General features: G+C 47.4%; 2 protein-coding genes across 2 annotated transcripts; both read left to right on the top strand.

Annotated features, from left to right (window-relative positions):
* Positions 1-1,831: 1,831 nt before the first annotated feature.
* On the top strand, positions 1,832-3,385 carry LOC127766463 (uncharacterized). The gene is made up of 2 exons (XM_052291500.1): positions 1,832-2,120; positions 3,216-3,385. The coding sequence occupies exons 1-2, from the start codon at positions 1,832-1,834 to the stop codon at positions 3,383-3,385; spliced, it is 459 nt and encodes a 152-aa protein (XP_052147460.1).
* A 3,393-nt stretch (positions 3,386-6,778) lies between these two features.
* LOC127760781 (FRIGIDA-like protein 4a) lies at positions 6,779-10,361 on the top strand. Its single transcript, XM_052285078.1, has 3 exons — positions 6,779-7,993; positions 8,956-9,131; positions 9,759-10,361. The coding sequence occupies exons 1-3, from the start codon at positions 6,841-6,843 to the stop codon at positions 10,218-10,220; spliced, it is 1,791 nt and encodes a 596-aa protein (XP_052141038.1). The 5' UTR covers positions 6,779-6,840; the 3' UTR covers positions 10,221-10,361.
* Positions 10,362-12,619: the final 2,258 nt, after the last annotated feature.

Raw genomic sequence — 12,619 nt, 5'->3', positions numbered from 1 at the left:
CAAGTTGCAACTGGTAGAAGACTGGAAGTCGAGCGTACGCGAATGCGTGCTGTTGCCGCTCGCCGTGGCCTACACGCAGCGTGTCATCGGCCGCGCGGGCGCGGTGCTTGATCTTGATCTTGATCTGAGTAGAGCAGCAATTGAGCGAAAAGAAGGATCGAGCAAGAGCAGCGATTCAGTGTCTCGAGTCTCGAAGAGTACTGACGACTGATGAGGAAAAGGAGCGGAGAGCCGGAGACGCAGTTAATTCAGTCTCGAGATACACGGCGTCGTTTCACCTTCCCACGAATAGTTGGGCTCTAGTTGGGCTAACGTGAGCTTTGATGGATTGTTTCTTTAGTTGGGCTTTAGTAAGTTATCTGGACAGGCCGGGGTCCAATCCAATTTTTTTGGGGTGTCCCATGCTGTATATACCTATATACTATAACTTGACACAAAAAATTACCCGGCGTCCGGTGACACCTGTTAGGCCTACATAGGCCCGCCCCTGCCGAGGATGGAGCTCGGCCTCCTCCTGGCGCCTGGCCCGGGGGCTTTGACCTCTATGGCTGGGCGTACAGTGAGGGACTCCATCGGCACCACGGTGGGGATACTCTTTGGCGGGTGCGCTCCTTGGAGCCATCACCGCCGCTGCCGGCACTGAATGTGAGCAGGTAGATCACCGGGACGCTAACCGACTTGATGCTGCGCGCCATCATGGGGGAGTGCGGCTTCCGGTGGCGTGAGGAGTTCCTAGAGACGCTGGGTGAGGCGCAGAAGAAGGCGACTAGGTTCGGCGTCGCTGACCTGTTCCTGTTGTCGAGGCTCCTCCCCGTCGTCGGGAGCCGGAGTGGTGACGGCCGGCGGGAGCTGACACGGGAGCTAGCTGGAGCGGCGGGCGGCGGAAGTCGGCTGGAGCTGACGGAGGCTAGGAATAATCCAGTGCGCTAGTCAGAGGCAGCCGCAGCCGCAGCCGCCTCGTTGGAGGTTTGTGGCGTGGGGCGGTTTCCACCGCCGCCGCCACTCAAGCCCCTCCTGTCGCCGCCTCCTTCTGCTCCGCCTCCACCCGCGTTAGCTCCAACCCACCGCCGCTTCAGCTCCCGCCGGCCGCCAGCACTTCGGCCCCCGCCCCACCGCCGCTCCAGCCGTGCTCCCACGGACGGTGGAAGGGGAGAGAAAGAGAGAAGGGAGAAAGGGAGGGAGGAAGAAGAAAGAGAGAGGATGACATGTCAGTGGGCCCCACTTTTTTTAATGACAAATGGGTCCCACAAATATGTTTTTAATTAAATGCCACCTAAACGCCACATCAAGACCAGACTAGATCAACACCGTCACGTAAGCACCACATAGCGAAACCACCGTCCAAAATCGTTAAGGGAGTCAAATTGCACCGGTTTCAATAATTTGGGGAGTCGTTCTATCCGGTTTTGCGGTTGAGGGTTACGGATTAGATTCAGGTTACTTTTTAAGGGAGTCAAAGTGGACTTATTCCTTCGGTTAATCCCTAGCATGGATTTTAGCCCAGCCCACCACGGGATTTCCCTGTTCTGTAGGCCCAGGAAAAAATCACCTACTCAAGAGGAGCGGAAAAATTCCTCGAGAGGAGCGGCGGCGCTACGAAGACACGGACGCGACGGTGGGGGCGGAGCGCAGCGCGACCCAGAGGCGACGGCGACGGCACAGCTCTCTTCTCCGGCCGCCACCTTCTCTCCAGTGAGCACGCTTCCCTTCCCCCTCCCCCCTCCTCTTTCAAAGTTAGGGTAGGGTTTCCTTCTCTTCTCGCTTTCCGGCTTTCCCGTCGTCGCACGCACCATGCCGTAGGGGCCGGCCGTCTGGTCGTGCTCCAGCACCAATGCCGACCGCGTGTTCAGCTCCGGCTCTGGCTTGGGGCTTGGGCTTGGGTGGCTTCGGCTTCGGCAGCGCTTTGTCCTTGTTCGGCTCCGGCGGTGGCATTGCCGGGACACGGGAGGGTTCTTGGACGCCAGAGAGGAGAGGAGAGGAGGAGAAGGAGGAGGAGAGGGTTCTTGGTTCTCGGCCCGTAGCCTTCAAAGTGTCGGCACCCTCCATGTCGGAATCTGAGTCATGTAGTTGCAGTTGCAGGTTTGCGAAATCTGAAGGAATTCAGAGTCATCTAGTTGCAGGTGCAGTACAGAAGAGTTTTTTCTTTCTTTTACTTTCCAAAGTTGCAGGATTCGAACTTGATTCTTCTCAAGATTGCAAAATCTGAAGAAATTCAGAGTCATGTAGATATAGTTGCAGACTTGCAGTGCAGAGATTTTCCTTTTTTCCTTGTCTTTGATTCACCAAGAACTAGTTCTACCTGATTACCAAGATTGGTACTGTATGATAGATATGTATGTTTTATGGTTATAGATTTTTTGAGAACTCATGTTCAAGTCTTTTGTGCCAATGATAAGTTTAGCTGCAACTCATGGCCAATATGAACATAACTGAAATTCCCAAAAAAAAATCAACAAGGCAAATTTTAGGGAGCCAGCAATTCAGTTTTCTGTATTTGAGTAAACTAGGTCTTCTTGGTATCTTCTATTGCACTTTGATACAGGAACGGCCAAAATTGTTGAAGCATATTCTAGTTATTGAAACAGATTCTATTTCATGTCATGTCCAACATGTTTAAGAATGCCAAAAGTTGACGATGATCCTAGTTCGTGTCTTGTGCATAACTTTGAGTTGTCACCAAGTTCTTTTTCTTCTCTAGATACCCTAAAATCACTTATATGTATCCTACACTGATGCAAATCCTAGTTTTTACATGCCATCCGCAAAGATTGTTCCTCAGCCATAGTTACCACTGTTTACTTTTCATTTGAATTTAATTACTGAAGTGTGTTCTTCATAAATGTTGACCATACTTAGCTATAGCAAATTACTAATTAGTACAGTATACATGTTGCTTTCCCTTTTTGACCTTTTGCCTGTAGCTGCTAGATAACATAGCAGTCTCCATTTCTCTGTACTGCAATACAAAGTCAAAAAAAGCATGTAGCCGTGCATTGACAATTATTATTTTATTGTATATCTATATAAGTTGTATATATGTCTCTGCATCTTCTGAAAATGCAGACAAGTCAAGATAAACATGATTTCTGCATTGGCCATATATATTTGTTATACATGATTTCTGCATCTTCTGAAAATTCAATCATCTCAAGTTTTGTTTCCTTTTATCTGTTTGTGAGATAGGAAAGCTAATGTTTACTCATTATGCTTTGTAGGTTCCTTGAAATCGACTGGTAGGGAAATTCCAGATAATTTATTTGATGGTAGCAATGTTCTGAAGTTCCTGAAGAATTATTGCTTCAGACAGCATGACGAAAGTCAGGGCATCATTATAGTGTCTCCTGCTACTCAGCTCATTCCACTCATAAACCTGTTTAGTTTGTGATGTATCTGAGTTACAAAAAATGTGTTTAAACTGAGTGCTCCCACACAGTGAAATGTGTGATATTTGATACTGTCGACATCATTTTTTTTTCTTTGTACCCATCACTGTTTTTCCTATGCTTCTAATCTGCAATACTGTCCTGACAAGCTTTGAAGCATCGCTGCTCATATTAGCTGCTCGTTACAGCCATTGCAAATGAAAACTTTGACGTAATTCTGGTCTGATTACAGTCGGCTGATAGAACAAAAGCAGGTCTGCTCGGAGGAGCAGCCATGAGATTTATCATATTTTGATAGCTAAAATCCCTGGCTAAAACGAACATGGGGTTTAAAAGAGGGAATAGGAGAGAGCAAGGGATTCCAACCCCCATAGGGATTGAGTCGAGTGACATATGGGAGGGATTCACTCAATCCCTCCCTAGATATATTCCACTTGGGGATTAAATCCCAAGGAACCGAACAAGGCCTTAAGTGGTATGAGAGCGCTTGTGCAGCCCATGTAGAGTTCGTTTTGTGCCCACCAGCCCAACATGAAGAATTCGGACAATCCAAATAGGAAGGAAAAAGTATACTTTGACCCCCTCAACTATGACCCGAGTATGATTCATGACCTCCAACCACAAAACCGGGTATATCGACTCATCCATCTATCAAAACCGTGCAAACTATATCCCTAGGTGGTTTTAGAAGCGGTTTTGGCTGACATGGCGCCCACGTGGCGATGTTGACCCGGTCTTCATCCCTCGTATCGTCGACGTGTCGCTTATATGGCATCAGAGTAAAAAAAAATTGTGGGACCGACATGTCATTCGCACATTAAAAAAAACCACCCACATGTGGGCCCCACATTTTCAATCCCCCCCTCCCTCATTTTTTCCTCTCTCACCTTCCATCAGCCGGCCGAAGCACGAAGCACAAGCTCCTCCCCGGCGCGCGGCGCGTGGACGGCCGGACGAGCTACTTAGCTTATCTGAAACCATATCCAGAACAGTGAAAGCATATGCAAGCATGCATTTGCATCAATGGATCGATATGTACGTATGCCCAAATTAAAGCACGGCTAGCTCCTCCCCCGGAAGGCGAACGGCCGGCGAGCTCCACCCCCGTGCGCGGACGCCGGCGAGCTGGCTCCTCCCCCGAGTGTGGACGGCCGGCGAGCTCCTCCCCCGTGCGTCGTCGCCGTCGTCGCCGCCCCGCTTCTACTATTGGAAGGTGAGAGGAGTGGAAAAGATGAAAGAGAGAGAGGGGGGAGATGTGAGGATGACATGTGGGCCCACATGTCCGTGGGTCCCACTATTTTATTTTTGTGTGAATGACATGTCGGTCCCACAAGTTTTTTTTATTACATGTAGATAAGCGACACGTCGACGACACGCGGGACGAAGACTGGGTCAACACTGCCACGTGGATGCCACGTCAGCTAAAACCGCTTTCAAAACCACCCAAGGATATAGTTTGCATTGGTTTTGATAGTTGGAGGAGTCAATATACCCAGTTTTGTGGTTGGAGGCCATGAATCATACTCGGATCATAGTTGAGAGAGTAAAAGACCTCCGAAATAAGTTCACATTGGGTCCCTCTATTTGTTGCCCAGTCCGATTTTCATCCCTTGCTCGCAAAATCGGGTACAACAGGTCCCCCAACTTATGAAAACCAGGCAAACGAGGTCCCTCGGCGGTTTTGATAGCGGTTTTGGCTGAGGTGGCACCTACGTGGCTCATTTTGACTAGGTCTTTGTCCAACATGTCATTGACGTGGCGCTTATGTAGCAATTAGAACCGCAAAAAATAATATAACCCATGGGACCCACGTGTCAGTTGCACACACATAATAATAAATGGTGGGCCCATGTGGACCTCTACTTCTAGGGGAAGGACCCCTGGGCGGCGAGTCCACCGACGCCGGCTACCGCGGCTCGTTCCACGGCACGTGGGAGTTCGCCAGCGCCGGCAAGCTCGGCCTCGACCGCCCGTGCGTCAACCCGTTGGCGTGCCGGAGGAGTGGAGGCAGCTCAGGGCCAGCCGCGTCCTGGTCACCACGGCGGAGCACTACTGGTTCGTGGAGAGGGCACGCTCGTACGCGGAGGGGATCAAGAAGTGCGAGTGGGACGGCGCGCTGGAGTTCCACGAGACCGAGGGCGAGGGCCATGTCTTCTTCTTGCCCAAGCCCAACTGCGAGTCTGCGACAATGCCGTCAAGGAGCTCGCCGTCGTGACCGATTTCGTCCGGCGCTGTTGAAGCCAACCGCTTTGGTTATCCCTCATGTCGCCGCTGAGCGATTGTACTACTACTCGTAACTAGTAATAAAGGGAGGAATATACTGTCTATGATTTTGATTCTTATTGATGATTTGCAACATTGAAGTGGAAAAGAAAAGGAAAATTTTAGTTGATTATGAATTTCCTAAGTGGGTCAAGGTTCAGCATAGCTATGAAATCCCTTTTGTTCATTTCTAGTTCTTCGTTGTCTGACTTACCAAAAAAATGTGAAAGGTCGACGGCCGCTCCTCTACCACCCGGCAAGGTCGACGGCCGCGACGATGTCCGCTCACCCCCGCTTCGCCGCCCCTCTGGCCTGCTCGAGCGGTCGCCGGCGAGCGCGATAGATGTGCGCGGGGCGGTGGGTGTGCGAGGTCCGCGTGCTGGGGCGCCGCGGCTGCAGGCTCTGGCTCGGCAGTTCGACGGCGCCGACACCGTCACGCGCGCGCACGACGCCGCCATGCCCGCTCTCCGCGGCCGTGCAGCGTGCCTCAACTTCTCCAACTCCGCGTGGCTGCTCGCCTACGCCGCGCTGTACGCGGTGCTCCTGTCGGGTGGCGGCGCCGACCATGCCCGCCGCCGCTGCCGGAGCTCGCCTGCTGCGCCGCCCACCCGCGCCGTCCGCTGTCCAGGCAGGAGAGAGAGGGGAAAGGAAAGGAGAGAGGAGTGAGGCTGACATGGGGCCCGTGTGGGCCCCACCATTTTAATTTTTTTTTGTGTGCAGCGAACATATGAGGCCACGCTTTTTATTATTTTTCCTAGATATATTTGTCACATAAGCTCCACGTCAGTGCCACATGGGATGGAGACCAGTCAAACAAGCCACGTAGGCACCACGTCAGCCAAAACCACTATCAAAACCGGCTAGGGACCTCGTTTGCCTGGTTTTCGTAAGTTGGGGGACGGGTCATACCCGGTTTTGTGGTCCAGGGACGACAAATAGAGGGACCCAAAGTGAACTTATTCCAAGACCTCCGTCTCCACCCACATCTGAGCCGCCCCGATTCAGTCCAAACCCAAACCTGCTTTGGTCCGTCTCACCACCAAGGCCCAAATAAAAATCCAACAGAGAGCCCATTAAATATTGCACAAGCCCATTATGGCCCAATTAAAACCCAATAGAAAGCCCACCTCCATCTCCACCCACATCTGAGCCGCCCCGATTCCAATCCAAACCCAACCTGCTTGCTCTCACCGCCATGGCCGCCACCGGCGATTCCGCCGCCGCCGCCGGCGAGGTCCGGCACCTCCTCGCCCACCTCGACTCCCACCAGCAGCTCCTCGCCTCCTGCCACGACGTCTGGTCGCGCGCGCTCGCCCACTTCGCCTCGCTCGACGAGGACCTCGCCGCCCGCTCCGCGTCGCTCGACGACGCCCTAGCCGCCGCGGGCGCCTCCACCTCCGAGTCCCTCGCGGCGCTCGAGGCCCGCGAGGCCGCCGTCCCGGCGCGCCTCGCCGAGGCCGAGGCGGCGCTGTCCGCGGCCGTCGCGGAGGCCGGGTCCGCGGAGCCCCCGCCCGCCGACGTCCGCGGCGCGCTCCGGTGGATGTGCGGCCGCATGGACGCCCCCGCGCTGTGGCGCTTCATGGCGGCGCGGCGGCGGGAGCTCGCCGCCGTCCGGAAGGAGGTCGGCCCCGCCGTCGCCGCGTCGGTCGACCCGCCCCGCCTCGTGCTCGACGCCCTCGCCGACTTCTTGGCCGCGGAGGATGGTGCAGGTGAGGACCAGTTCTGGGTGCTCGGCATACTGCTGCGTTCGTTGTTTGATTCCGATGGCCGGAAGCCGCCGGAGATAGGAGATACGCTGGTTGAGAGGGCGGCCGGAGTTGCCAAGAATTGGTCAGAGAAATTTGGGATCAAGATGGAATTGTATGCACCGGATAACAATGAGGTGGAGATGACAGAAGCGCCTTTGGTGGAGAACGCAACAGCGACAGAGAAGAAAGAAGAGCATGTAGATGAGGAAGAAGAGGAGGAAGAGGAGGAGGACCCAGAGGAAATGGTGCCCGCGTCGGAGGAAGAGGCAGATGCAGAGGAGGTAGAGAAGGAAGAAGAGGACCCAGAGGAAGTAGAGAAGGAAGGAGGAGAGGCGGAAGCCAAGGTGGCCAATGCGGCGAAGACAGGGGAAGTAGAGAAGAGGAAAGTCGAGGAAGATAAGAAGGCGTCGGGAAGAGAGGTGAAGGAGGGAGAGAAGGGTGGACAGGCAGAGGTGCAGATATTCCTGCAGATGGTTGCTGCATTTGGACTAAAAGATAGGTATGATGTAGATTTCTTGAGGCGGCTATTAGTTGATAATGGACGGAGGAGGGAACTTGCCAGAATCGCTTGCGTCCTTGGTTTCGAGGATAGCCTCAGAGGTAATGGTGTGTTGCTTTCGCTTTCATTGAACTGATTTAAGAACATATCCTAGGTTTGTTGAATCGAGATCATAGGGCAGGTTATGAACTATATCAATAAGAATTAAAAGTACTACTGCATATGAGGATTATAATAATCTTGAGTCAATACCTAGATTGAGAAATATTTGGGCTGTTACTTCAAATCGGCAACTTAAGCATCAATTTCTTTCTATTTAGATATTTGTTCTTGTGATACTTCAGTGGCTACCTCTTTAGTTAGGAGTCGAAAGGTCTTAGCATTGGTGCTCTGTAATGAATTGCCATTTCAAGTATTGTTTCTATTGGTCTTCTTATGGCAGGATATAACGCAAATAATAAATATTCCCTTTCAGGCAGTATACGAACCGCTGCTCAATCTATTAGTTATGAAATATCTTTTTGTGTGCTAGCAACTGATTCATTAAAACAGGCTACTTTTTCATCTAAAATTCATCTTCATTCACTACTATCCTTCTCCAGCAGAGGAAACTCCCCAAAAGTATAGGGTTCCATAGTCTCTGCTAAAAGAGTATGGACTTGAAATTTAGGTTACTGAAGAGATCAACTCATCATGGCTTTGTTTGATGTAGAGCTACAATTTGAATGATGAAGTTTCACAAGCGATATCTGCTATCGCTGTTGATACCGTGATCTTATCTTGAACTAAAAGCCATCACAACTGATTTCTGCTATTTTTATCGATGGGCTGCATTTGAATGCATTTTTTATTGATGCTTTGTTTACTGACCAATATCTACTTTCCAGTGATAAAGTGATTTCTGCAATTACTTTGAATTATATCAATCTTTTGTTGAGTTGATTTTGAACTTCGCACAATTTAATTACTAATTTTAGTCATTTCAATTCATCTATCACGGTTAGCATTATTTTAACCTGGAGAAAATAAAACATGACAAAACTAATATGGTTTTGTGTTTCAGATGTTATTGAGGAATTCATAAAGTCAGGAAATGAGATAGAAGCTATTCATATCGCCCATGAGGCTGGTTTGCTTGAGCGATTTCCACCTGTACCGCTTCTTAAGTCTTATATAAAGAGAATAACTAACAAGACTCAGGTTGCACTGAGAGGTGGAAGACATTCAAATTCTGTTGTGGTAAGACTCTCCATTCCATTTCCATCCCAATATATCTTCTTATTACTGTTTTGTGCATGATTCTGTTTAGGCAGAGGTATTTTTCGTTACTATGTTAGCACATGATTCTATTTAGTCAGAGGCCTTATGTATTACTGTTTAGCATATCTTTTTGCATGACTCATTTAGGCAGGTCCTTTTTTTCTCTACTTGAAGCCTCCACCTGCACGAGGAGTTCCTTTTTTATGGTCTATATGTGATTTAATATTACTACTATCGTTGTCAAACCACCTATGATTCTGTCAGTTTGTGACTTAATATTAGCAGGTTTAGCATGCTAGCAGTACCTGCATACCACTTTCTGCGAAACCCTGCCCGGTCTACCTTCAGTTCTTAACAGTTTATTCGAAATGTATTTTACCTGAGTTCTTAACAAATAACAGCCCAGTATAAGACTGTTGAGAATTTTGGAGAGCTGTTGGCCTATATATCTCTAGTCCAGCCTGATCTCTAGTGTTGGATTTACTTGGCATTTCTTTTCATGGACTTCTACCGTATTTTGTCTCTTGCACCAAATCTTTTGTTATTTGTTCTGTCCTACATTAGTATACTCTCATACTAAAGAAGGGCTCATGTTTTCTTTCTCAGGAAGAGGCAAACAACTCGGAGTGCAACGCCTACAAGTCCATCATCAGGTGTGTCGAGACATGCCAGCTAACATCAGCGTTTAACCTCGATGGCATAAGGAAGAAGGTCGCAAGGATGGAGAAAGAGAAGGCTGACAGGAGGAAGCCGAGTGGCATGAACAGATTCCAGAACAACAAGCGAGCTCGGGGAGCATCCGGGCCTCAGTCCTTCCCTCCCTCCAAGTACTCAAGGGGCTCGAACTCGAACTACGGGTCATCTTTTCGGAACCCGGCCTCCCACTCTTTCCCCTACACCGATCGTGCCGGTTTTGTCGGACGGGCACCAGGTGCTCGGCCGCACTTCGCACCGGGAAGCTCCATGGGCACGCGCCGTGCTGGGGTGCTGTACGGTGGACCTGGAGCGACATTTGGAGCCGGCCATGGCTATGGTGCTGGTGCTGGGCATCAATCTTACCATCACTAAAGATGGTTTAGACTTTGGACTGGATGTTGATGTTACTGAATGCTCACTGTTTTCCTGGGTAATACAATGGTTTATATATGAAGTCATGGACTGGTGAATTTTTAGGACATATATCCTGTGTGATTATTGTTTGGTCTGAAATTTGCTTTTTACTGATGGGTGGTATTGAAGGCTGCGTAGTACGTAGTGCGGTGATATGACGAGGTTGGGCTTGTCTAATGATCCGCACGATATATTCTGGTATACTCTCCTACCTGCTGTGTTGCACGGGGGTCCCTATGAGAAAAAAAAAAAGTAATCACCACGGTTATTATCTACTATTTGATTCCTCAACCTACTACTCTTACTCCAGTGCGGAATGTGGTAAATCATATTATAGGCATTTTCATATGAAATACCTACTCCAGTGCGGAATGTGGTAAATCTTATTATAGGTATTTTTGTTCTGATTCATATATTTCATATCTTGTATTAGGTTAACTTATTTAAGATGGTTGGGGTTTTTTTTTAATCTTATTACGATTAAATATTTAAAAGTACAATTGGCATCACTTCAATTATGTCGCTGATCTCAACCCTTTCAATTGTGTCAACTCAATCGTATATATAAGTCATATCGTATGTCCGTTCCATCGAAAGATTGCATCATTTAATTTTTGTCACTCATGCAACTACTCGATATTTCTAATAAACATTAAAGCATAAAAAAATATCCTATAAATTATACTTCTTATTGTTTGTTATTGAAAGATCTTTTTGTCGCTCATAAATTAGGTCCCATATAATTTCTTGGAGGGGCAAAATTCTCAATATCGTGGCAAAATTGTTATATACCTCGTCAAGCTGGAAGGGTTGCAGCATTCGCTTACTTAGCTTCTCCACTTAAGGTTGTCTTTGGAATCATATGTTTGCAACATGAACAGTGCGCATGGAAAACGGAGCAGTCTATTAGTGCGTAATTAATTAAGTATTAGCTATTTTTTTTCAAAAATAGATCAATATGATTTTTTAAAACACAACCTTAGCTACTAGTTAAATGTACAGATGCTTCGGTTTACGCATCAAATAAACTAAAACTAACCCAAGAAATCAAACCAACGGCCTAAAAATTAACCAATCACAGGTCTAGGTTATTCATTCTTGGCTGTCAATCGCCTCAGTTTGCAGAAGGTTTTAAACCAATATATACCTAGGTTCACACAAACATACATAAAAAATGCTGGTAATTAAATTTGGTATTTCATAGCATCCAATACATAAAGACATGTTACTCATTGTCCAGAATTCATAACATACTGGTGCTCGCGGAGCAACACGGACCGGTTGGCTCTAACAGTTATTAAGATTTAAGGAGCAGCTTCGTCCTATATATCCACTTATAGATATACGAGCAACAATTTCAAAATGGTACTCAAGCTGACTAGCTATAGCTACCTGTAATAACATTCAAAAAATAAAATACTTGAGCTTTCCAACTTGAATAGAGAAGCGTGTGTAAATTTATTATCCTACCAATGTAAATATATACTTAAAATATCATATATGTAATACTGGAATATGAGTATTGACGTAAAAATAAGGGTTTCTTGAAACATTTTGGCCTAAAACCTGCGATAATTTGAAACAAATCACAATATATGGGGTTTTATGTCACGTGTATCCTAAAATTTAGGGTTTTATGAAATTTGCGTGTGTGTAAAGAGAGAGTTTCTGCACAAAACTTTCACATGAAAGGTATAAAATTTGTACTCAAATTTCAGAAGATATTCAAAATAACTCCAAAACAAATTAATAATTAATAAAAAAGACAGTGCACTTAGTCCCGTACGCTCAAGGCCTAGCTGAAAATAATGCTTAAGTCAAATAGCACGTGGATTCACAAGTACATGGGCAGTGTTCGTATGGTGTGGGTAGTTAACTAAATCACTGACATAAAAAGGGAAAGGACTAGTGCCTAAATGGGTAAGCGAAACCGTTATGCTAAAAAAGGAGCACCCAGTGTTAGCATACGAGCAATTTCATCCACTCTACATGTCATCTCGCTTGTCCATGCCATTAAAAGATTGCTTCAATCTTTTTTGTCGCTTATAAATTAGGGCAACCGCAACTCCTTGATATATCCAGTAACCAATAAAGCAACAAAACTATCCTATAAATGTACATCTCAATATCCCACAAATCAATAAGACGACAAAACAATCCCATAAATTTACACCTACATCTTGTTTGTTTGCGCCATCGGAAGATTGCACCTTTTATCACTCATAATCTAGGTATCATGTCATTTCATGGAGGGGCAAATTTTTTAATAGTGCGGCAAAACAGTTCTCTTGTCAATCTTGAAGTGGTTGTTGACTTAGTTTCGGTCGTAAAATATGGGTATTCTCACCCTGTTTCAC

This window comes from Oryza glaberrima, chromosome 1 (assembly GCF_000147395.1).
Source record: "Oryza glaberrima chromosome 1, OglaRS2, whole genome shotgun sequence".
NCBI classification, from domain to species: domain Eukaryota; kingdom Viridiplantae; phylum Streptophyta; class Magnoliopsida; order Poales; family Poaceae; genus Oryza; species Oryza glaberrima.
Note: the sequence above shows the minus strand (reverse complement) of the source record. Positions and strands in the feature narration are given on the sequence as shown.